The following is a 26,986-nucleotide window of genomic DNA, read 5'->3' as shown; positions in this document are numbered from 1 at the left end:
TCCCGGGAGCTCGGTGGAAGGATGGGCACATGGCGCTGGAGGCGGGGGGCGGACCTGGACCTGGACCTGAGCGATTGCACAGAGGTGCTCTGGCTTCTCGCTGGGGGAGGGTTGTGGGGGTTCTTGCCTATGCCACGTCTTGGGGGCATTTCTGCTGCCTCAGGGCAGCAGCATGACATTGGGCCAGGCGAGGCCAGTGCATAGCTCATGCTCAAGCAAATTGGTAAGCAGGGTCTGGTATGAATGCATCGAGCATCTCTCTGTACAGAGGGCCAACTTCATCTGCCCAAAGAGCTGAGGAATTCAGCAAGTGAAAACAAAGATGGAGCGTCCAGGGCAAGTGGGCTGGATTTTTTACTCTTGTTTATTTTAAACCAGTCTGTGGACATCCTCAGCTACAAAGAGGCAGCAGAAATGTGCTTGTGCTGAGATGAAAGAAAAGAATTAGCAATACCAGTCCTTTTAATTCATAATCCGGTTTCCACAGAGACTGCAAGAGGCTGAGCTAATTGAAATATAATTGAAGGTTTAAAATTATAGTGGGTGCCTGCATTAAGGAGAAATTATTTAGATTATGCTAAAAATAAACTGAGCAGTTCAGGTTAGTGTTATCAGAAGATCTTAAAGATTCAAGCCCTGCTTGACAGGTGTCAGTTTTTATAAGACGAACTGCTTGGTTTCTTGCAATTGCAGTTCTTTTATGTGTTTATATATCTTTTGAGTTATCTGGCTTACTGGCTATTTTAAGACAACTGTCCCTGTTGTATTTAAGCACCAAACAAGGCATCACATTATATAACTGCACTCTGGGGATTTGAATAGTTAATTTTTTTTTCAGTGCTCAAGGGGCTTCTTGCTTAATACAACAGTAACTCAGACACAATTTTTTTTTTATTTCATTACACTGTAAAACACTATACTTGAATCCCATAATTAAGTAAAAGGTTAGGTAAGCCGTGCTTTGAATTTTCTTGGTAGACAAAAGTATAATGTCTCCAAGAAACTGAAGTCCTGCTTAACAGCAGACAGTCATGCAGTTTCCAACACCCAAAATTTTATAATTCATATGCCTTTCCTGACCTATTATAAATAGTGATTTTCTGGAAAGATGTTGAAATGCAATTGTTTTTGAAAAACAATCTATCTTGGAAAGTATGTCCTCAATACTGATGCTTCATTCCATATTAAGCCAAGTTTCCAAACCAAGTTTGGAAACTATATAAACATACTAGAGCAAAACCAATTTCTAATATAGTTCAGCCATCCAATGTGGACAGGCCAAAAAATGTCAGAATCCTATTTAAAGATTCTGTTTGGTCCACCCACTACAGGCTGACTAATCTTCAGCTGGAGCAGTCCAAATTCTGTTTCTTATCCAGTATGGATAGAATTTAAAGAGTCCTCTCCCTAGGCCATGAAGCTGGTCAAACCTTCTGCCCCAATAATAACTGAGCAGGAATAAACTTAAAAATGAATTAGGGTTTCGGAGAGTGCCCAGTATGAGAGGAAGAGTGCATCTCAGTGAGTTTTTGCCTTCAGTGTTGAAACGATACACGTGTGTATTGTAATTTGTATGCTCAAAACACTAAGTGTTGCCTAAATTTATTAGTGACCTAATAGGCATAGGACTGAACCTACTAGCTGGAAACCAGTATTAGGACAAGAGGTGCTCACCAGCAAAGCCCAGGGGGAGTGCAGTTGCATTGTTAGGGTATTGAACTGGAGTTGGGAGACCTTGCTATTTCTGCCAGACCTGGTTTCCCAGGTCCAGGCTGAAATTTCTGATCAGAACGAGCGAGACCCACCCACACCAGAATACTGCAGCTAATTGCCCAGTGGTTAGGGTTCTCACATGGGATGTGGGAGCTCCTGATTCAGTCTCTGCCTAATTCAGACCAGAGACTTGAACCTCAGCCTCCCACGTCAGGTGGGCGTACCATGGATTTATTTATTATCTGTCCCTTTCCTTATTGTTCCTAATATTCTGTTAGTTTTTTTGACTGCTGCTGCATATTGAGCAGATGTTCTCAGAGAATGATCCACAATGACTCCAAGATCTCTTTCTTGAGTGGTAATGGCTAATTTAGACCCATCATTTTGTATGTATAGTTTGCATTATGTTTTCCAGTGTGCATTACTTTTCATTTATTGACACTGAATGTCATCAGCCATTTTCACATCTGATGAAGTGAGCTGTAGCTCACGAAAGCTCATGCTCAAATAAATTGGTTAGTCTCTAAGGTGCCACAAGTACTCCTTTTCTTTTTGCGAATACAGACTAACACGGCTGTTACTCTGAAACCTATCAGCCATTTTGTTGCCCATTTACAAAGGGATCTCACAAAACTGAGTAATTCTTTGTAGTCAGTTAGGACTTAACTCTCTTAACTCTTAATTTTATATTCTTTGCAAATTTTGCCACCTCACGGTATACCCCTTTTTCTATATGTTGAACACCACAAGTCTCAGTACAAATCTCTGGGGGACAAATTTACCTCTCTCCATTCTGAGAACTGACCATTTATTCCTACCCTTTGTTTCTTATCTTTTAACCAGTTACAGATCCATGAGAGGACCTTCCCTCTTATTCCATGACAGCTTACTTTAATAGCCTTTGGTTAGGGACCTTGTCAAAGGCTTTTTGAAAGTCCAAGTACAATATATCCACTGGATCACCCTTGTCCACATGCTTGTTGACTCCTTAATCGAATTCCAATAAATTAGTAAGGCATGATTTCTCTTTACAAAAGCTGTGTTGACTCTTCCCCCAACAAACTGTGTTAATCTATGTGTCATTCATTCTGTTCTTTACTGTAGTTTAAATCAATTTGCCTGATACTGAAGTTAGGCTTACCAGTCTGCAATTGCCAGATTCACCTTTGGAGTTTTTTTTAAAAATTGGTGTCACATTAGCTATCCTTCAGTCAACTGGTACAGAAGCTGATTTAGGTGATAGGTTACATGCCACAGTTAGTAGTTCTGCAATTTCATATTTGTGTGAATACCATCTGGTCCTGCTGACTTATTACTGTTTAATTCATAGAATCATAGAAGATTAGGGTTGGAAGTGACCTCAGGAGGTCATCTAGTCCAACCCCTTGCTCAAAGCAAGACCAACACCAACTAAATCATCCCAGCCAGGGCTTTGTCAAGCTGGGCCTTAAAAATCCCGAAGGAAGGAGATTCCATCACCTCCCTAGGTAATCCATTCCACTGATTCACCACCCTCCTAGTGAAATAGTTTTTCCTAATATCCATCCTAGACCTAACCTAGACCTCCCCCACTGCTACTTGAGACCATTTCTCCTTGTTCTGTCATCTGCCACCACTGAGAACAGCCTAGCTCCATCCTCTTTGGAACCCCCGCTTCAGGTAGTTGAAGGCTGCAATCAAATCCCCCCTCACTCTTCTTTTCTGCAGACTAAATGAGCCCAGTTCCTTAGCTACTCCTCATAAATCATGTACCTCAGCCCACTAATCATTTTCGTTGCCCTTCGCTTGACTCTCTCCAATTTGTCCACATCCTTTCTGTAGTGGGAGACCCAAAACTGGACACTGTACTCCAGATGTGTCCTCACCAGTGCCGAATAGAGGGGAATAATAACTTCTCTTGATCTGCTGGCAGTGCTCCTACTAATGCAGCCCAATACGCTGTTAGCCTTCTTGGCAACAAGGGCACACTGTTGACTCATATCCAGCTTCTCGTCCACTGTAACCCCTAGGTCCTTTTTTGCAGAACTGCTGCCTAGCCATTCGGTCCTTAGTCTGTAGTGGTGCATGGGATTCTTCCGTCCTAAGTGTAGGACTCTGCACTTGTCCTTGTTGAACCTCATCATATTTCTTTTGGCCCAATCCTCCAATTTGTCTAGGTCACTCTGGACCACCTCAGTGTATACCCTAACACTCTGGATCCTACCCTCCAGCATATCTACCTTCCCCCCCTCAGCTTATTGTCATCTGCGAACTTGCTGAGGGTGCAATCCATCCCATCATCCAGATCATTAATGAAGATGTTGAACAAAACCGGCCCTAGGACTGACCCCAGGGACACTTTGCTTGATACTGGCTGCCAACTAGACATCGAGCCGTTGATCACTACCTGTTGAGCTTGACCATCTAGCCAGCTTTCTATCCACCTTATAGTCCATTCAGCCAATCCATACTTCTTTAACTTGCTGATAACAAATTTATCAGTTTGTTCCCAAACCTCCTCTGTTGATACCTAAATCTGGAACAATTCCTCAGATTTGTCACCTAAAAAGAATGGCTCAGGTGTGGGAATCCTCCTCACATCCTCTGCAGTGAAGACCAGTGCAAATATTCATTTAGCTTCTCTGCAATGGCCTTGTCTTCCTTGAATGCTCTTTTAGCACTTTGATCATCCATTGGCCCCCGTGATTGTTTAGCAGGCTTCCTGCTTCTGATGTACTTAAACAAAATTTGCTGTTGTTTTTTGGGTCTTTGGCTAGTTGCTCTTCAAATTCTTTTGTGACCTGCATAATTATACTTGACTTGTCAGAGTTTATGCTCCTTTATATTTTCCTCAGTAGGATATGACTTCCAATTTTTAAAGGACGCCTTTTTGCCGCTAATGGCTTCTTTTACTCTGTTGTTCAGCCATGGCGGCCTTTGTCCTCTTACTATTATTTTTAATTTGGGGTATACATTTAATTTGAGCCTCTATTATGATGCTTTAAAAAAATTTCCCTGCTGCTTGCAAGCTTTTCACTCTTGTGTTCCCTTTAATTTCCATTTAGTTAGCTTCTTCATTTTTGTGTAGTTCATCTTTCTGAAGTTAAATACCACTGTGGTGGTCTTCACTCCCCTCCCCCATATGTTAAATTTAATTTTATTACGGTCGCTATTACTGAGCGGTTCAGCTGTATTCACCTCTTGGACTAAATCCTGTGCTCCTCTTAGGACTACATCATGAATTGCCTCCCTTTGTGGATTCCAGGACTGTCTGCTCCAAGAAGAGCAGTCATTATTGGTGCTTTTCAAAAATCTTTGAGTGTTATAAAGTTTAGTCATCTGAATCTAATTATACGGCAATATCCGGGAGTAACAATGGCCACGTACCCTGCTTCCCAAACTGGACATCCCAGATAAACAACTTCCTTACTGTTGAAAAAAACTCATCCTGACCTTTTTTTGTGCTGTATTCTGAAAGTCAGCAGACTCTGGCTAAAATGTAAACGCTGCCCAGTACTTAACATGGCAACTGACAGAACCTCAAACCATGAACTATGAAAACTGTTCAGTCAATGAATTACACTAATGTACACAAACATAGAATTTAGCTCCATATGTTCAATACTGCTTGAGCAGAAAAAGTGATTTGCTATATTACCAGTTCCTACAACAATCAGAGTTGAATTGAACTGATATTATTTTGTTCAGCCCTCAAAAGTTAAAAGATCTTGTAAATGTTTAGGTTCCTGATTACAGGTGTGTGTCTTCAAAAGCAAACAAGTGTACCTTCATGATCTTTATATAAAACATTTTGAGTCAGTAGTTAGGGTAATGCTCAAAACATCAATTTTCTAATGTAGAGGTTAGAAGTTGGTTGTTTTTTTCATGTAGTTTGTGTGGTGGTTCTTAATAGTCGCTCAGTATTTTAACTGGATTTTATAGCTAATATTTATTAGTGCCTTATCTCGTTGATATCAGTTATAATTTTAATTTGTAACGTACTCTTGGAGAGATATGTTCAATATACCGTATATATTTTAACATGCTGGTTTATATACAGTATGTGAAACTTTACTGATTTGGGGTGAAATTGATTAGCACCTCAATGACAGACTGCAAAATGTTCCGCAGCATGCCAAAGAGAAGAATCTGAAACTGAACAAGAAATAAATTCCAGATTTCACTGAATGAGTAGAACACACACTCAACAAAGGAGTTTAGTTGGGCCCAAGAAAGGTGGTGGCAACTGTACAAATGAAGACTCCAAAACAAAGAAACCTTAAAGATTCATGGGCATATTAATCTAAGCATATTGATCCCAAATTTGGTAAGTGCTCCACTCCCAATGCTGAGTGAGGATAGTTGAGAATGACAAAAAGATGATTGGCAAAACAAGAGCTTTTGAGAATAAAAATAACTTGTTACAGTCACATCTTCACTCAAATACTCTGAGATCAGCAAAGAACCTATGGTCTCAGTTGATGTAAACTAACATGGGTAAGGAGCCTGTCCTGCAAGATCAAGCACTTGCTTCTAATGCACTGGCTAACCTAAAATAGAACTGTGCCCATACTGAAAAGAAAAGCTAGCAATTGTTTCAGGTAGTGAGCTGTTTCATTAATGTTTATGGGAGAAATAAGGCTAGGTAGAAACTGATCATAACCAATCACAATACAGAAATTATTGCCCAAAACACTGCCTAGACTTAAAAAAAATGATCACTAAACTTCTTGTCCAATGTGAAATGCGGGCCTGGAAAGGCCTTCTTATACCAGACATGTTTTCAAAGGAGTTTGAAGTAAAGATTCACACAACCCATTTCCAAAACAGTATTTGAGAATCTAAAACAAGAAACACAAAATGCCTCAGCTGAGCCTTACAACAACCTCAGAGAATAAATTTATATTGATGACCTACAGAATTATCCCAGTCACCTCCAACCATACTTTTTTGTGGGTACTGTAGAGATTAAATTGTTGCATTTGATGGATTTCTCTACCGATGACATGTCATAATACTTACAGCAGGAGGCTAGAATCAATATTTAACATTGTAAGAATATCACAATATATATCACAATTAGAATCATAGAATCATAGAATATAAGGGTTGGAAGGGACCCCAGAAGGTCATCTAGTCCAACCCCCTGCTCAAAGCAGGACCAATTCCCAGTTAAATCATCCCAGCCAGGGCTTTGTCAAGCCTGACCTTAAAAACCTCTAAGGAAGGAGATTCTACCACCTCCCTAGGTAACGCATTCCAGTGTTTCACCACCCTCTTAGTGAAAATTTTTTTCCTAATATCCAATCTAAACCTCCCCCACTGCAGCGTGAGACCATTACTCCTCGTTCTGTCATCTGATACCATTGAGAACAGTCTAGAGCCATCCTCTTTGGAACCCCCTTTCAGGTAGTTGAAAGCAGCTATCAAATCCCCCCTCATTCTTCTCTTCTGCAGGCTAAACAATCCCAGCTCCCTCAGCCTCTCCTCATAACTCATGTGTTCCAGCCCCCTAATCATTTTTGTTGCCCTTCGCTGGACTCTCTCCAATTTATCCACATCCTTCTTGTAGTGTGGGGCCCAAAACTGGACACAGTACTCCAGATGAGGCCTCACCAATGTCGAATAGAGGGGAACGATCACGTCCCTTGATCTGCTTGCTATGCCCCTACTTATACATCCCAAAATGCCATTGGCCTTCTTGGCAACAAGGGCACACTGCTGACTCATATCCAGCTTCTCGTCCACTGTCACCCCTAGGTCCTTTTCCGCAGAACTGCTGCCTAGCCATTCGGTCCCTAGTCTGTAGCTGTGCATTGGGTTCTTCCGTCCTAAGTGCAGGACCCTGCACTTATCCTTATTGAACCTCATCAGATTTCTTTTGGCCCAATCCTCCAATTTGTCTAGGTCCTTCTGTATCCTATCCCTCCCCTCCAGCGTATCTACCACTCCTCCCAGTTTAGTATCATCCGCAAATTTGCTGAGAGTGCAATCCACACCATCCTCCAGATCATTTATGAAGATATTGAACAAAACCGGCCCCAGGACCGACCCTTGGGGCACTCCACTTGATACCGGCTGCCAACTAGACATGGAGCCATTGATAACTACCCGTTGAGCCCGACAATCTAGCCAACTTTCTATCCACCTTATAATCCATTCATCCAGCCCATACTTCCTTAACTTGCTGACAAGAATACTGTGGGAGACCGTGTCAAAAGCTTTGCTAAAGTCAAGAAACAATACATCCACTGCTTTCCCTTCATCCACAGAACCAGTAATCTCATCATAGAAGGCGATTAGATTAGTCAGGCATGACCTTCCCTTGTTGAATCCATGCTGGCTGTTCCTGATCACTTTCCTCTCATGCAAGTGCTTCAGGATTGATTCTTTGAGGACCTGCTCCATGATTTTTCCAGGGACTGAAGTGAGGCTGACTGGCCTGTAGTTCCCAGGATCCTCCTTCTTCCCTTTTTTAAAGATTGGCACTACATTAGCCTTTTTCCAGTCATCCGGGACTTCCCCGGTTCGCCACGAGTTTTCAAAGATAATGGCCAATGGCTCTGCAATCACAGCCGCCAGTTCCTTCAGCACTCTCGGATGCAACTCGTCCGGCCCCATGGACTTGTGCACGTCCAGCTTTTCTAAATAGTCCCTAACCACCTCTATCTCCACAGAGGGCTGTCCATCTCTTCCCCATTTTGTGATGCCCAGCATAGCAGTCTGGGAGCTGACCTTGTTAGTGAAAACAGAGGCAAAAAAAGCATTGAGTACATTAGCTTTTTCCACATCCTCTGTCACTAGTTTGCGTCCCTCATTCAGTAAGGGGCCCACACATTCCTTGGCTTTCTTCTTGTTGCCAACATACCTGAAGAAACCCTTCTTGTTACTCTTGACATCTCTGGCTAGCTGCAGCTCCAGGTGCGATTTGGCCCTCCTGATAACATTCCTACATGCCCGAGCAATATTTTTATACTCTTCCCTGGTCATATGTCCAACCTTCCACTTCTTGTAAGCTTCTTTTTTATGTTTAAGATCTGCTAAGATTTCACCATTAAGCCAAGCTGGTCGCCTGCCATATTTACTATTCTTTCGACTCATTGGGATGGTTTGTCCCTGTAACCTCAACAGGGATTCCTTGAAATACAGCCAGCTCTCCTGGACTCCTTTCCCCTTCAAGTTAGTCCCCCGGGGATCCTGGCCATCCGTTCCCTGAGGGAGTCGAAGTCTGCTTTCCTGAAGTCCAGGGTCCGTATCGTGCTGCTTACCTTTCTTCCCTGTGTCAGGATCCTGAACTCAACCAACTCATGGTCACTGCCTCCCAGATTCCCATCCACTTTTGCTTCCCCCACTAATTCTACCCGGTTTGTGAGCAGCAGGTCAAGAAAAGCGCCCCCCCTAGTTGGCTCCTCTAGCACTTGCGCCAGGAAATTGTCCCCTACGCTTTCCAAAAACTTCCTGGATTGTCTATGCACCGCTGTATTGCTCTCCCAGCAGATATCAGGAAAATTAAAGTCACCCATGAGAATCAGGGCATGCGATCCAGTAGCTTCCGTGAGCTGCCGGAAGAAAGCCTCATCTACCTCATCCCCCTGGTCCGGTGGTCTATAGCAGACTCCCACCACTACATCACTCTTGTTGCACACACTTCTAAACTTAATCCAGAGACACTCAGGTTTTTCTGCAGTTTCGTACCGGAGCTCTGAGCAGTCATACTGCTCCCTTACATACAGTGCTACTCCCCCACCTTTTCTGCCCTGCCTGTCCTTCCTGAACAGTTTATAACCATCCATGACAGTACTCCAGTCATGTGAGTTATCCCACCAAGACTCTGTTATTCCGATCACGTCATAGTTCTTTGACATCACCAGGACCTCCAGTTCTCCCTGCTTGTTTCCAAGGCTTTGTGCATTTGTATATAAGCACTTGAGATAACCTGTTGATCGCCCCTCATTCCCAGTATGAGGCAGGAGCCCTCCCCTCACAGACATTCCTGTCTGTGCTTCCTCCCGGTATCCCGCTTTCCCACTTACCTCAGGGCTTTGGTCTCCTTCCCCCGGTGAACCTAGTTTAAAGCCCTCCTCACTAGGTTAGCCAGCCTGCTCGCGAAGATGCTCTTCCCTCTCTTCGTTAAGTGGAGCCCGTCTCTGCCTAGCACTCCTTCTTGGAACACCATCCCATTCTTTATTAGGTCACCAGTTCTGAAAATTATGGGCATGGCAAAAAACTTGGTACCAACCTCTTGAACCAGACAGTTAAGCCTGAAGTAGTTACAAGCAGCAGTATGCCAGCAAACTAAAACAGAATGCCAAACAGGATATCATTATTGCAAGTGAAAGAGAAGGTTAGATTTAAAACAAAGTGGCTGGTGACTTGCTAAGGTAACACCTATATTATTTGGACCAAGATCATGCATCGCACCCACTTTATAAATTGTAACAATGAAGGTCTGCATCACAATTAACAAAACATACTTTGGAGGAAACTCTTAGCATTCACTATTGATACTGTAAGAGGCAGGATATTGGGCTAGAGGGACTACTGGACAACATTCGAGCTCAATCCTGCAAGGTGCTGAGCGCTCTGGGTATGATTCAGCAAAGTGCTTAAAGCATACTGTATGTTGAGCCTCAAGCACATGAATAGTCCCCATTGACATTAATGAGACCACTTGGTTTTATCTAATACATAACCTTTGCCTGCATTAATGCTTAATTTGATATTGGAAAATGAGGGAGGTTATTCAAATGATTGTACTTTGACAGCCTGTTATTGGAACTATGTAGAAAAAGGAAAGTTTAAAAAAGGATTGACTACAATATTTTCTATGGATTTAAATAAAAATAAATTGGCTTAACATAGCATGACAAACTTAATTATAAGGAACATTTTCCACATACAGTAATTCACCCTCTGCAGGGCATTATATAATTAATCTGCAGAGCATAAAAACAAATTTAGGTATAAAAAATCCCTAGTGCTTTCCCCTAGGTTAGTAGGGGGGATATCTAATTTGTTTTAATAAAATAACCAGATTCAGTGCACTGTCTAAAGAAGTGAAATTCTTTGCAAGTTATGTCATACATTTTTCGTTATGATTATTTGTGACAATGTGCTCAGCCCTGTGGAAGGCACAGATGTTGAGACCAGACTCTGCCCTAGAGAGTTTACAGTCTAGATTTGGTCTGCATTGTCTGAACAAACCTAAACAGCAGCAAGGAACTCCCAGGTCATAGGGGGTGGGGGAGACTTATTTCTAGTTTATTGAGCTACTGTTGGAATTTTGCAAAACTAACATGCTTCCTAGGGGATCTTATTTTTCTATAGTTGTAGTAGACTCCTGACTTTCTGGTTTTTCTCCCTCTTTGCTAAATTCATAACTCTGACCCACAGCTCACCCATTGTTTGTTTGTGACACTGACTGAATCCACTAACTACATGCAAGTGAAGTTAAATGAAGTTTCAGCCCGGTCTGTATTCATGAGCTTGAGAGAACTGAGATAAAGTTTTCTTTGAATGGTAATACCCAGATGGACTAATTAGACATTTCAAAGCAGAAAGGAATGCAAACGCAAATACTATTTTGAGATTAATATCACAGAGTAAAGTCACTTCTATAAAATCCTGGGGGAGCTGGATAAACTGACATAAACTGACAAATGCCACCGAGCAATAAGAAAATGAACTATTTGAGGATGCAATCTTCATAAACAATATTTAGATGAGAGGCAACACATTGAAACTACTTTCACATGACACTGGAATGAAAGAGGCAAGTTGCGGGAGGTAATATCTTTTATTGGACCAGCTTCTGTTGGTGAGAGAGACAAGCTTTCCAGCTGCATACTGGAATGAAACTTTGTGACCTGTCCATAATGACTTTGCCAAATAAGACATGTAGTGTGCAAAGATTAAAGGATAAAGGGCTTTTTTCTTAGCAACCTTTGAGTGCTGTTGCATATTTCTCTGCAAAGCATATTTTAATTAATTTTACAAGAGTAAAGTACAAAGATTGTTTTGGAACCCCCAATCCGTTTACAACTCTCAATAATGGGTGTTTTGTCTTGAATGTATGATCTCAAGAGGCAGAGTAACTGTTGCTATTTGAAATTGAGAAATTGTTCACTAGTGGAAGGGGAAGCATAATACAGAAAAGAAATAACAGAGGTGTACAATGAAGTAGCTCTGCTCTAATTTATGCTACCTTCTCCTCTTAGAGCCAAAAATAATTGACTTCAATGAGAGTTGCACCTGCTTATGCCTGGACCCAAAACTGTTCCTACAGAATGCAAAACTGATATATGATGGCAGCTCTCTCCTCCTGCTCCCACCAAGTGTTTAAGTCCCTTCTGGTCCTCCCCTCCTATAGCATGCTCCTGCTGCCCCATCACCTCCTAGCCACTTATCAGTTTTCCCCTCTGTGGTATTCCTGAAGTGCCTAAAATTGTGGACTAATAAGCAGAGGAGCTCGAACAGGCATGGAAATGGCTATTTTCTGGATTATGCTGCATCAGAGAGCTGTGCAACACCTTGGCAAAAAGATATTATGTTACTATTTGTAAGGCCACATAACTTCATTGCACATTGGACCCTAATCATATTTAGCCCAAGCAACCTACTAAAGAAGGATGCACTAAAATGAAAATGCTAGCATTATACAGGATAATAAAATATCTGTATGTCAGAGATACTTGACTTCAGACATTATCTTTCCTTATTTCAGGATTGTTTCTGAATCACAGTCCTGCAAGAAGAAAATCATTTTGGTTTAAGTTGAACATTTGTCTCTAGCATTAAGACAACAGCTATGCCAGTGCTATCAGAAGATTCAGGTAATTGGTCTGCATGCTTTCAATTTAAGAATGGCTGAAATCCTAGTATGTTCTCACACAAAGCACTATCTGTAATTTAATTTGTTAAACTAGAGTTGAGAATGTACACATTTATTTCCCATCAATGCAATTACTAAAAATCAAGGATATCACAGTATGAGTGGGACTGGATAAAGAGATGGATTTCAGGAGGAACATAGTTTGGTGACACACCTGGAGTTCAGTAATGTAATCTGGTGGCCAGGCTCCTACTGGACAAACATAGGCCTGTCAGCATATAGCACTGTTTCTATGCATACATAATAATGATAATTTTCCTACAGTTCTGATACTTTTTATGTCACTTCTTGCTAACAAAATAAATAGCACCTGTTGTGACAATATTAGCAGCGTCAGTTAATAGGAGCTGACAGATCATGGCATATCTATCCATCAGCTCAGTTGGTGCAGACTTCTAAAAACATTATTTCATTAACTAGCATAATGGGTTTCGGGAAGGCAGCATGCAGACGTCCGGTATGGTATTTCTTTCCCCTTCCTGTGTCTCAACTTACCTTTCTGCTATGGTACAGACCAGAGCTTAGTCTTCAGAACTTTGTCTACATATATTGTCCAGAGTTAAATCAGATAGGAAAGTGACAATCTCAAAAGGAAAATGTTTACTAAATCTCTGAATATATGAATGCTTAAGAGTTTACTTATTACTTTAAAGATAAACACATGCAGGATTTTTTCCCCTAAGTTTAGTACTTGATACTATCACAAATTGAAATGCACATATCTGTGTACACTTCCCTAGGAGTCTTCTCTAGGAGGATTTACCTTTCTGTCTGTGGAACGGTGTCCAAACCCTTTGTAGGACACACAAGCTCCTCAAAGTCTGGGAAACAAGTGATAGCTCCACAGTCTCTTTCAAACTCCCTTTGAATCTCTGCAGCAACAGTCTGCAATTTGCACAGCCTGCAGAAATTCTAATGTTCTTCTCCAGTGAGGTAAAGAAGCCTGCAATCTGAATCTAAAACTGGCAAAAATCCCTGGACTGTAGTCCTCACAGCACATCATCCTTGCGTTTGCACTGTTTCACCACTGAGTTTTTCATGGCTCCCATTCTTCCGATTTATAAATTCCTCCTCCTCCTCCTTCTTCCATTAGTTCCACTCTCAGAGCATGTCCTGCCAGCCTGCTTGCCTACAATGGAAATCACATTCAAACAGCTAATGGACTGCAGACTTACTAGAGCTAGGGAGGGTGACTCTGCTGGCTGGGCCAGAATCATCAAGAAACTGGGTAGGGTGGGCACTAGGTGTACCCATTAGCTGTTTGAATGAGATATGTCTATATTGCAAGTGGAAGCTTGCCTCCCAGCCCAGGTTGGCAGACCTATGCTAGCTTTACTTGAGCTAGTGTGCTAAAAATAGCAGTATGGGTGTTGCTGCATTGGTGGTAGCTCAGGCTAGTCACCTGAGCTCAAACCTAGAGGGTTGGGTGGGCTTGCACTCCGGTTGCTAGCTCAAGCTGCCACCCCGCTGCAATGTCCACACTGCTATTTTTAGCATGCTCTCAAGCAGAGTTAGCACAAGTCTATCTGGGAAAGGAGGCATGCTGTCAGCTGCAGTGTAGTCATTCCCACAGAGTCCCCCCCTTGCCTGATTCTTTAGTGGTTATTGATTATTATTAATTTCCCAGTAATTACTAATTCAAAGAGTTGGGGATCATGGGGTTTTAGTCCCAGAATCAGGCACAACAGAAGCAAAGTTATCAAGTTCGGGTTTCCCAACCCGACACTGATGTGCACAACAGTGACACTCACTCTGAGGGCAAAGCAAAACTTTACTCATTGGGCTAATAAAACTACTTAAAGACACAACTGCTCCAAACCCCATACAAAGATAGCAGTAATATAAAGTGACACTGATATTTTTTACCATTCCTTACATATACTCACAACCTTAGGAATCTGGTGGTAAGAGACAAGCAGTCATCTCCTCTGTCCCTGGCATGCCAAATAAGTTCGATGGTCCAGATCTCTTTGACATGGTGGTCTGGCCTATTATAGGGCCTGATATTTTCCATGAATATTCATACAAATGCTCATCTTCCTTTGCCCATAATGAACTTCTTCACCCTAATAATATTGAGGTATCCTTATCCTATATTGGTTAGTATATTAATTATTTTAACTTATCATGTACATCAGTTTGTTGCCAAGGCAAGTCCATGGTTAAGCATCTGCCAGCATTTTTATCCTAAAATATTCAAGCCTAGTATCAGTTCAGTGTTCCTGGTATTGTTTTGTACAAACTCCCCCCTCCAGCACAATGTTCCCAGTTCCCCAAAACTCAGGGTCACTGTTGAGCAACTTACTTATGCTAAGGCTCATAGGCCTCAAAGACTTATGCTAATTGCCTAAGGGAATGCCTTACAGGATATAGGCCTGTAGGTTCCTTGCGTTACTGCTAACTTGAATGCTAAGCTAGCTCTGTGGGTAACTCCTCCACACAAAAAATGCCACCCACCTGCCTCAACAGAGGGGGACTTTGATGGGGCCAGCGGTGAAAGGGGACAGGCCCAGCAGTGAGGAAGGGAGACACTTGCTGAGAAACACCAAGGGTCTTCTCCCCTGGGAGTCAAGCATCCATTGGCCAGTTGTGGGGATGAGTGCAGCTTATCCAGCATTTCCCACCTCCCAGGGTTTAACCTGGAGGGGCCCTGTGGTACTTCTTTTGGCTCCATTCCGGGTGGGATCTTTTTGCTTTCCTCGCAGCACCTTCAAGCCATAGTGGTTAAGTAGGAATGTGCTCAATACCTAATTGTGGTACTTGGGTTGAGTTGTTTGTTCGTTGCAACTTGGGGCCAGTTTCCAGTGCGGTTAAGAGAATAACCAACGGTTCCCAGAGCTAAAAAACCTGGGGTTTTGGTGATGAGCCTTGGGCTCATGGGATAGGGTAAGACCTTTTGCCCTTTTGCAAGCTGAGATCCCCACCCTTCTGCGCCCTCTGTCTCTTTCATGGGGTGGGGGTGGGTCTAGGATTCAGAAACAGCTGAGTCCTGCCAGATTGGCAGAGGAAACCTGTAACTTGGGGTAGGTTTATATGGTAAGGAGCCCTGTAACCCTTACACTGGAACAAATTAAATGCCTGGTACAGGACAGTATGAGTAATGGGTGGGTAGTGTCCCCCTCCCCTGTGTTAAAGTTTAATAAAAGTTGTGACCTTCCACTTAATTCCATGTATGTGTTTATCTTTTTGCAGCTGTGTCCACATCAACAAAAGATGGATCCTTCATACTATTTCTTTCCTTATTTACACCTCTCAATGCTGCAATGCAAGCAAGTGGGTTACTCTAGCTTAGGTCCAAGATATAATGTAGATGAGTGATTGGGTATTTCAAAGAAATCTCAATGTTATTGGAATGTAGGGAAACATCAGACACAGGGAGCAAAATTTTACTAGTTGTGATTTTTACAGTCTTAGAATCAGTGGATTCTGCCTTTGCTGGTTTTGGCACATGTAGAAAATTCATGTGAGATCTGCTGTTTAAGAAGGGAGTTGAAAATCAAGAGCAATGATTGGAAATAAGCTGCAACTCTCAGTATAATCTTAATTATCAGAAGCACAATTTTATTGTGCTGGTCAAATAAAATTATAAACAATGCAATAACAGAACTCAGATAAGAGATATTAGTTATCCACAAAGCTTTTGTTCTGTACATTTTGCAATTAATTTAGGATTGCATGAGACTTTGGCCCTGTTGACATCCCAGCTAAGACCTGACTCAAATCACAAAGAAGAAATGGGATTCCTTAGAGATGTCTTCAGTGAAAAAAGTCTGAGTTATCTAATGAAGGTAAATGTTTATTTCACAAAATTTCCTTTTCTTTGTGGCCTGTATTTCTCAGTATTCTTAATTTCTTTGCCACAAGGCTTACTTGTTTTTACATAGAAGAGAAAACTGAACAGAGAAAATACGTATATTAAAGTAACTTTAAATCAACAAACATGAACAATATCCTATGAAAATTACTCTTTTTTGCTTGCTCTGAAATGAAATTTCTGTCTAGTTTTGAGTGAATGTCATTTTGAAGCTGGAGAAAGCTGCCATCACTAAGAATCAGAAGGGGGGATTCTCTTGTCACATAATTGATATTTTCCTTGTTAAAATAATAATTTTCTCTATTTGGAGGGTTTTTTTTGTTTTTTTTGTACTGTCAATTAACTAATTGATAAATGCAAGTATCAGTGCCCAGTAATGAAAACATTTGAGTATAATAATCAGAATTTTCCTTTAAACCATGGAACCTCAGTTTCACAAGATATTCTCCCATCTACAGAACTAACAGCAGCAAAAATATGAGCAGGACTATTCTGCTCTTGACATGGATCATTCATTAACACACAGGTCCCCACATTGTGGGGTGTGCCCCCCTTAGGGGGCATGGAAGAATATTGGGAGGGCATAGGGGGCATGGGCCAGCCTCCCTAGGGAGCAGGGAGGCTATACCACCCAGTTTCGGCCCTTGCTCCTGGCCTCGCCCCCAGCTTTGGCCCCTGGCTGTGTCTCCGTTCTCAGCCCTGGCTCCTGGGGAGGGGGCGGTCAGGGCTAAGTGGGGGCATGACCTGAAAAGTTTGGGGACCACTGCATTAACACTTACGATATTTGACAAAAGAATATGCCCTTTTGATATAAAAATATGCATCATGGACTAATAAAAAGTGTCCAGAAGACTAATTTGAGGAGTACCACTATAGAATTAGTAATGCCAGTTAACACACAAGTAATATTAGAATGTTCATTTAAATCCTTTTCTTTGCTGATTTGCCATCATCACTGATGAGTATATCCACCAAAGTAGTGATTTGATCCTGCTGTAAGTCTGATCACCGAGGTCTGAATATGGGCAGAGTACTAACACACAGCTGTTAGATGATTATTTAAGGCAAAAGGCCAAAGACATTAATCAAGTCTTCTTTTTCTTCCTCCAAGCTACGCTGCGAGGGAGATTCTTTCAAAGAGGCATAAGGGATTTAGGAGCACAAATTGGGTTTTGTGCTCCTAAAACCCTCTGGCACCTTTGAAAATCTCCCATGCATTAGTTCCCTTGATGATAGTTCCTTTGGATATAGATCCTTCTGGTTTCAGCAATAGGACTTTCAGCTGATGACCTCCCATACGTTGCAGTATCAAAAAATCAGAAATTCTTGACCTTTGTAGTCACTTACCTGAAAACACCTGTGTTTCAGATTCATGAAAAGCTCCGCCATTATGAAAGACAGAGTCCAACTCCTGTTTTACATAGTGCAGCAGCTTTAGCTGAGGATGTAAGTATGTTTGTCCAGTAAATTCTTTTTAATGTCTTAGATGCTTAAGTTACATACTAAAGAACCGAAAGTCTCCAACTGACGTTACTCTTGCCTGGACTGAACTAAAACACAACTCAGATTTTTTTAAAAAAAGTTGATTCCTATTTCTGTTGCTACACATGACTACACAGACTCCTAAAGGAAGATTTGAGGGAGCATTTGGACAGAATTCACAGCACTTGTGACTGTGGGATTCACTGCCACAAGATATTACTGAGCCTAAGATGTTATCATAACTCAAAAAAGTATTGTCCATTTATATGGATAAAGAAAAATATCCTGAGTTATAACAGTAAATATTACAAAACAAACAACAGCTTTGGCAAGGATATAAGTCCTCAGGTTTCAAGGTATAAATCAACCTCTAGCTAGTGGTGGTTAGCAGGAAACTTTTCCCTGGAGACAATATCTCAAGACTGGCTACTGTGTGTTTTTCCCCTCTGAAGTAGCCAGTACTAGCCACTGTCAGAGACAGGATACCAGACTAGATGGAACACTGGTCTGATCCAGTCTGGCAAGTCCTGTGTTCCATTCTTCTGCTTTAGGCAATTGTACTTTCAGCAACTTTTTACACTGAAACAAGGAAGTAAAAGAATAACTGACTTTCAAATAATTCATTTAAAAAATTGAGGTTTCCACATTTATGCTGTTAGCTTTGGAACTTAAAACACCTCTTTTAGTTTTACTGTTATTTAACAAATATATTCAATATACACAGTAAACTAAGTTGCATAAAACTGTACAGAATTCTTTCCTGTTGTTTTCCCACTAAATACACAGGTTGGAGCTATCAGTGAATAATATTGATCTTCTTGTCAGTTTTTTCCCCACCGTCATAAGGTATACAGGGCAGGCCCTGGGCCATCCCAGAGTTGTCCTCAGTGTATTTCTGGGGAAAGGGCTATAGTGTAAAAGGAGGATCTAAATCACCTTTATCCCTCCCCCCCGATCCTGGGCCAGTCCTAGTACACAACCTAGAACAGCCCCAAGGCTTCTCTAAGTTGTGCTTGGCTGCCTAGAGGCTCAAGGAGGAGTTCTGGTATTCAGGGATTGCTGAGAAGCAGGGGGCTACACACCCTACATTGATTCTGTGCCACCTGGTGGTTCCCATTCACAAAATGGGAATCCTGCAGGGGCCAGTTAAACAGTCTCTCTGGCTGCTTTGTGGTATTGCAGTAATGAGCATGGTATAAACACTGAAGAGAATGGAGAAACATCACAGCTTACATCTTTCTGGCTTAGGAAAACTTGATAGAACTCATCTGTACCCATTTATAATTGATCAGGAAGGTCACTCTTCAGTGGTACGTGAAGTTGGTCTCTGAGCCCCCCACCCCCAACATGCAATAAAAACTCCAAGGCCCACCTGTGCCACAACAACTGTTTTTCTGCATATAAAAGCCAGGGCCGGCATTAGGAGGTAGCAAGCAGGGCAATTGCTTGGAGCCCCCATGCAGTGGGGCTGGGCTTTCTGCCCTGGGCCCCTGTGAGTCTAATGCTGACCATGCTTGGTGGCCCCCCTGAAACCTGCTTATGGCCTTCCTAGGGGGTCCCAGGCTCCTGGTTGAGAACCACTGCTCTAGCCGGGGATGTAATCATGTACTGGAAAGCCTGGAAGTATTTGGAATATTTGAAATGATTTATCAGATCCCCATGACAATGTACTAGTAAAGGCTAGTTAATCAACTTAGAGTTTGGTGTTGGTGTATTTGTATAGGGTTTACATCTAAAGGCCTCAATTTTTGTCCATTTTCAGGCACTACTATAATATACACATAATAAAGCAGGTTAGAGGCATGCATATCTTTCAGGATACATGCATATTTTATTGAAATTGCCTTTAAATGCATATTTCAGTTACTGTTGCTTCTTGGAAACATGACAGAAATTAACAAACGTTGACCAGAAAATCCAGTTGCAAATATATTGCCTTATGTTCTTTTGTCAATACTTTTTAAGGTAATTGAAGAGTTGCAAACTACACCAGTGAATAATGAAGAAAAAGAGCTGCTTCAGCTATTGTCAACACCACATCTTCGGGTAAAACACATACTCTTAAGCAATGCAATTCTCAGCATGATTCCCAGACAGAAAATATTGTTAAGGGCAAGTTACAACTAAGATTACCTAAGAGGAGGGGGAGACCCCAAATATGCTTCCTAAGGATTGCAGGGCTGGGGTTCTAATTCCTAGACATTTTAAGAGGTGTGCAGAATCTGTCTCCTTCTGCAGATCGAGGAGACCAGGGGTTTGTGGCATGTGGGGTTCCTAATGCAGAAAGGGTCATTATCCTTCCCTCCTACATATTTTCGAAGGTGGGAGACGAGAGCATTGTCCCTATCTTACTGCCGCCACCAGCCCTCTGCTCACTATAATCCATCCTCACCACCACACTGCAGACCTCTTAAGTATGAATCCTGTTTGGCCTCTCTTTGTTAATCCATGGAGTTTATTATGGCTCATGACTGTTCTGAAGAATTTATTTTAACTCATCTGTCTCAGTCAGTGCAGGATCCCTGGAGCTGTGGGAGAGCATAAATTACCAGAGCCCACGTGCTATTTGGGAGAGCCCGTTTAAAATCTTAGTTACTTTAAAAACTGGACTGCAAGCAACAAAACTTTGGTTCTGTGCATTAGCGCTTGAGTAGATGAGCCCAGTGAACTGTTATTTCTCTTCTACCATTTGTTTTGTTTTTGACAGTGTTGCAAAAATAAGTTAGAAGAAGCTGTGGAGCCTCATGGTCATGACTCTATTTCAGTTGCTATTATTCAAGAACCCCTTCTCCACTTTTACTTCAGTTTGTTGAAAAGTTGTTACAGGCCCAGCTGTAACCTATTAATTTGGGGGGCGGGAGCTGGTGGATTTTATTTGGCTGCTCAATAATCATAGGACAGCAGTAATTAAATATTATAAATACAGATTTTGCATTTACAAAGCACCTTCCTTCCCTTTCAAGATTGCAATATGTTTGACAAACGTTAACTCAATTGGGCTTCTTTGGGAGCTAGTCAAGACATTTTGGCCACAAATCAAAATGTAGCGAACTATATTTTTACTGGCATCCTGCTGCCAGCCGGGGTCCCGGCCACCAGCCCCGCTCAGCCAAGCTGCCTGCCTGGGTGAATGGAACCCCAGGCCAGCAGCAGGCTGAGCGGGGCCGGCGGCCAGGAGCTGGGAGACAGAACCCCAGACTGGTGGTGGGCTGAGCGGCCCACCACTGGTCTGGGGTTCTGTCCACTGGCCCTGCTCAGCCCGCTGACGGTCTGGAGTTCCGGCTGCCGGCCCCGCTCAGCCTGCTGCTGGCCTGAGTGAACGGAATCCCCGGCCAGCAGCAGGCTTAGCAGATCTGGCGGCTGGGACCCCAGCTGGCAGGAGCTGGCGGAACCCCACACCGGCAGCAAGTGAGCTGCTGCCAGTCTGGGGTTCTATCCGCCACCCAGCTCAGCTTGCTGACAATCTGGGGTTCCGGCCCCTGGTCCCTTGCCAGCCTGGGTCCCGGCCATCTGCCCCGCTCAGCCTGCTGCCACCTGGGATACCAGTTGCCAGCCCCGCTCACCTCGCTGCTGGTCTGGGGTTCCAGCTGCCTGGCCCCCTGCCAGCCGGGGTCCAGGCCTCCGGCCCTGCTCAGCCCTCCTGCTGGCCTGGGGTACTGGCAGCCAGCCCAGGGCTCTGCAGCCCTTATCAAAAATTATACCACAATTAGCTTAAAAACTTGAAAACTGAATTTTTTTGTATATTACAGTAATCATTAAAAATGTATAATGTTAATAAATACATAGGTTTGATGAAACAAAGTAGTTGTACTTATGTGCCTGTGCTTAATTTGTGTTTTCAATGATTTACCTTCTAAAAAAAATCTCGCATATCTCGCACCCCAAGAAAGGGCATCTCTCACCCCCAAGGGGTGCATGCACCCCAGGTTAAGAACCACTGCACTAAACTGATAAGATCATAAGATCTGCATTTTAATTTAATTTTAACTGAAGCTTCTTAAACATTTTTAAAACCTTGTTTACTTTACATACAAGAATAGTTTAGTTATATAATATAGACTTTTAGAGAGAGACCTTCTAAAAACGTTAAAATGTATTACCGGCATGCAAAACCTTAAATTAAAGTGAATAAATGAAGACTCTGCACACCACTTCTGAAAGGTTGCCGACCCCTGTGCTATTGAAAGTTAAATTAAAAAAAGAAAAGAAAATGTAGCCATAGAATGTGATATTATAATATACCAGTAGACTCCCAATAAAGTTGTATGGTTGGTTGTCATCTGAGCTTCCAAATATGCATTATGTGAAATATTTATTGATGTAAGACAAACCCTGTAATGCAGTCTTTCCAATTTCTTTTCTCTAATGCTAAATGCCTCTGTGGCTAGATCATTCCAGGGAAGAGCAAATGACTGGTGCAGATGAAAAGTGTAAAGGATTTGCCTGCAAAAAAGGCAAAGCATTATTATACACAAAAATCTGCACAAGCAAGATCATTTTAAAGGGTGACTTGAAGAAGCAGTTAAGTACTTTCTTTATCATCCCTCGCTTTCAGTTAGTGTGTGGTCCTGTTCCTACTGATGTCCATAATAAAACTCCCATTGACTTTGGAGGTACAGGATCAGGCCCTTAAAGGTGAAGGGAAGAGGAAATATTCAGGATTCTTTCTTTGAGTATGCAGGTGTCTTTTTAACGCAAATTGGATCTTTAGCTTCCTTTTTCACTAAAGCAGGCAGAGCAGAAACTCATTATGTTAGCTGTGAACCTTTGTACTCTTTTAGACAAGAAATAGTTTATGCTTGCCAAGAAAATAATACATGGATTTTCACCCAAGTAGACATGCTCTTTTTGCACCGGCTCTTATGTCTGGAATAAGAGAAATGGGATCCTTCTCAATTTTGCCTGAACTATTTTAATCTTTTATTTTTTTCTTATTGTACAGGCAATGCTTGTAGTACATGATACTGTTGCCCAGAAGAACTTTGACCCAGTCCTTCCCCCTCTGCCAGACAATATTGATGATGATTTTGATGAAGAATCAGTTAAAATTGTTCGTCTAGTGAAGAATAAAGAGCCGTTGGTATGTATAGGGTACTCCTTTCGGCAGCGTGTAGAGTACATAAACTACACTCCCCCGCCCCAACATGAGTATAAATAGCAGTATAGATAATGAGGCACTGCTTAAGCTACTAGGATAAAGATACTCGTGACCCGTCTCTATTAATTCAAGGGGTATCTCCCTGTCTACACTGCTATTTTTAGCACTGTAGTGACCTGCTGCTGAAGTTTTTCCCCAGTACAGGGAAAGACTTCTGCAACAGGGAGCTGCCGGGGCCTTTTTCTGCCACAGGGAAAGACTCTCTGCTCCACCAGCGCCCTGTTGCAGGAGCCTTTCCTTGGGGCAGGGGAAGGCTCTGGTAGCTTCCTACTGCTATCCAGTATCTTTCTGCAGCAGGAGCTTTTCCCTGAGGTAAGAAAACAGGAGTGAATTTCATTCTAAGCAAAGGCTGTACCATACGTGTTTACAAGGCTTATGCAGCTATTGAATTTGGGTATCTCCTAAGGTGTACATGAAGCAATGCTCATATGAAACTGTCTCATTCAGTGAACTTTGGCAACTGAAAATGTACACAGCATAACACACTAAGCTCTTTCTTCATTTCTATAAAGTTCATTCAGTAAGTCCATGTCTCCTGGAACTTACACTGTGTAGTACAGGGTCTGACTAAATATTTCAAATTTAAATTTTTTCTTTTAAAAAAAACAAACCAGGAAATTCCATTTTAAAAAAAAAGCTATATTAAAGAGTCCAGAAGCAAAAGTTAAGGTTGTGCATTCAACCCCAATTCTTCCCCTTGTGCTTCTGCATTACAAAACAGTCATCACTTATATACTATTTCCCAAATACAATATACATTTTTTCAATCTTTCCTCATAGGTAGTGTTTTCTAGACCTTTAACCATTTTTATTGCTCTTTTCTGGACTCTTCCAATTCAGCCACATCTTTCCTGAAATATGGCGTCCAGAACTGGACACAATACTCCAGTTGAGGCCTAATCAGCACAGAGTAGAGTGGTAGAAGGGATTGCAGTTGTACTCACCCATCTGATTATCATATAAAAGCAGTGTCCAAACACAAGTTGGGTTGATAGCAAAATTAGTTACGAAGGAAGACAAAATTTACTTATTGTTTTCCCCATACGAAAAGACCAAATTCAATTTTTCAAAATTTAATCAGCTTTTTCATTATTTTGCCATTAAATGTGCTCTAAATAAATGCTTTATCCTGGTTTATTATTTATGTTTCAGGGTGCCACCATCAGAAGGGATGAGCATACAGGGGCTGTGATTGTAGCGAGAATCATGAGAGGTGGTGCAGCTGACCGCAGTGGTAGGTTTCTGAATAAAAGCAGTTTCAAAATACAATTTATAAACTACATTTTAAAACTTGTAAAAAGGTTCTAATAATTTCTAATGAAATCCTCTGGTTACTCACCAGCAAAGCTAGCTCTTTGAATACTGACATTTACCCTACAGATATCCAAATAAATGCTTATTCAGCATGTCTCCAGTCTCCACAGGGTTAATTCCTAATATATTTGACCTTGCACTTCTTAGAGGCAGCTCTATTAGAATTTATTAAATGATCTGAATTGGGCTTGCATGGAGATTTTATACATAGCAAATAAAGTATTGAAGTGTCATTAATTTTTGTTATAATTTGTCCTATTTAATACAATAGTAATACAATCCCAATGCTAATGTATTACTATGATGAAGAAATATTAGCAAATTACAGCTTTCTTCTAGTCTCTTATTAGCATTTTTCATATTAAAATAATCTGATAAGACATTTATTGTGAAGGGGATAAAACAGTGCCATTAGCATTTCCGCTTCACATCAATAATGCACCTTTTTAATCTGATTCTCTGTAATATGGTTAATAGGATAAAAACTGCCAATAGAATGAGGAAGACTAGTCTCAAATTTTGACTTAAAAAAGCCTCCTTGCTATTTTTTTTTTTTTTTTTTTTTTACTTTTAACCCAGAACCTTGGTGTGCTTTCAGCTCCGAATACTGTTGATGTAACAAACCAAGGCTACTGTGCTGACCCTTTTCAAAGAACTTCTAAATATTCTTTTGTAGAAATACCAGTTTGAAATAAGAGTGTCTACCCAGTTATCCTATTGTTAGTACTAAGTCTTCCTGTAAAAGGTAGACGTCAGCGAAGAAATAAGGTCATTTGTGTTTTACATAAATCAGTAAGACATACTAAATGTTTTATGTGTGGACCCATAGTGATTGTGAGCCATATCATTCTGTCCAGTTCTATGCAGAACTTCCCACTGGCGTCATTGGGAATTCCACTTTAAAACAGATGGAGAGAGATGTTCCTCTGGTATGATCGAGAGCTGCTGGCTGTTTGTTTTGTTGTGAAGTTCTAGTATGGTCAGAAACTAGTGCTGACATTACTAGGAATACAAAACTGGACTGCATGAGCAAAGCTAAACCCTTTATGGTTCGCTCTAGGTTATAGTTTCAAAATTTAGCCCATTAGACTTTCCGAGACCATGCTGTGTAGAGCTGTCTATAAATAGCTCACAGCAGCAGAGGCCTTTCAGCATGAAGAATTATAGAATTAGAAGATAAGCTGCTAAGAGTTGTCCATCTTTGCAAGTCAATTCCAGTATAATGTCCGAAGTGCAGACAGGGGATTCAGACACAGATGCAGTGTACCAAAACAGCTTGGTAAAAATGGTCCCTCATTGCAGGTCCAGTACACAGACAGTGTGGTTAGACACTAAGCTTCCTCCTGACCATTACCATGGGACACATGGTTTGCAGTGTCCTCTCTCTCCCCATTGCCATTTTAGGTGATTTTTAGGGTTACTGTTGAAGAATGTCAGGTAGTGTGAGGGCAGGAGACTGTAAGGTGCAATGTTGGCAGAGTACAGGACTAGTATGGAAAGTCATGACGTACATACGGTTAACATGGGTGTGGGTAATAGGTGAGCAGCAGCTTAGCAGGCTAAGTATTAGTTCTAATCTAGTTATTTTGTTTTTAGGTCTTGTCCATGTTGGAGATGAGCTAAAAGAAGTCAATGGGATTGCTGTGCTTCACAAACGACCAGAAGAAATTAGTCAGATTTTGGTCTGCTCTTATTTTTACTTTGAGATCTATTATTACCAAGTAGGCTTGTTAAAGCAGTAGCTAGGTGACCCTTGTCCCTCATTTAATAATATTACACAGGTATAACTGAGGACAGAATTGGGCTGTCTTTACAATGTGCTTATGAATTTATTCCAGCTTATGAATTTATTCCAACTGAATTTATTCCATCTTATGAATTTATTATAATCAAATAAATAACTTTCAGTTTTAAAGTTAAGAAAGTTGCATGAAACTTCGAGTTTGATTCTGAACATGACGAATATAATAACCTAGGTTATCTATGGCTCTGACCAAGAGCTTCTCTTTTATGATTGGTTCATGACATGAGAATCGCAGATTAAAAAAATATATCCTTAAAATATATGCAGTGTATTCATAATGTGGTGTGCTAGGGAGCTGAACGAAGCCTCATCTCAGAGGCATGGGTCTCATGTAGGCTTCCTGCACAGCTGCAAACCTCTCTCCTCACCCCCTATGACATTAACACATTCTTGCTTAAATCCCTACTCAGACCCTCCTGTTCTCAAGCCCTGCGTATGTCTACCCCTTCACATACCTGCTCATCTCCACAAGGCCCCTGCCCCAAGAGAACCTTCTCTCCCACCGCTCTCGTATCCCCTCTTGTGCCTTGGCTCATCATGGTCTCTGTGAGGAATGAAGCTGATGGGTCAGGGAGGCAGATGGAACTGCTTTGATCAGCCAACCAGCTAATTTTGTTTTAGATCAAAACGGTTTTGCTGACTAAAGGGAATAGCTGTGTTTAAAGTTTCAAAAGTGGCCTATATGTGAGATGAAGTTAGAATGTGTGTGAAGTATAGAGTTTCTGGGGACAGTAGTTATTTAACTAGACGGACTTGAAAAAAATATATAGAAAACATGACAAAACCTTTTTGAATTTTATCTGCAAAAATTAGTCAATATTGTACTTTAAA

The 26,986-nt window shown here is 41.6% G+C and overlaps 1 protein-coding gene across 9 annotated transcripts in view; it reads left to right on the top strand.

Annotated features, from left to right (window-relative positions):
• Window positions 1–26,986, top strand: part of MPP3 (MAGUK p55 scaffold protein 3) — a 114,066-nt gene that overhangs the window by 45,313 nt on the left and 41,767 nt on the right. For all 9 annotated transcript variants that reach the window (XM_075123719.1, XM_048830430.2, XM_075123718.1 and 6 more), the window contains exons 2-8: window positions 12,416–12,524; window positions 16,253–16,371; window positions 17,766–17,843; window positions 19,845–19,925; window positions 22,822–22,959; window positions 24,190–24,271; window positions 25,948–26,033. In XM_075123719.1, the coding sequence (XP_074979820.1) occupies window positions 12,500–12,524; window positions 16,253–16,371; window positions 17,766–17,843; window positions 19,845–19,925; window positions 22,822–22,959; window positions 24,190–24,271; window positions 25,948–26,033 (609 nt within the window). In that variant the 5' untranslated portion in view covers window positions 12,416–12,499. The remainder of the gene's footprint in view (window positions 1–12,415; window positions 12,525–16,252; window positions 16,372–17,765; window positions 17,844–19,844; window positions 19,926–22,821; window positions 22,960–24,189; window positions 24,272–25,947; window positions 26,034–26,986) is intronic.

Source organism: Caretta caretta, chromosome 27 (assembly GCF_965140235.1).
Source record: "Caretta caretta isolate rCarCar2 chromosome 27, rCarCar1.hap1, whole genome shotgun sequence".
NCBI lineage: Eukaryota > Metazoa > Chordata > Testudines > Cheloniidae > Caretta > Caretta caretta.
This window is presented reverse-complemented; position numbering and strand designations above follow the sequence as displayed.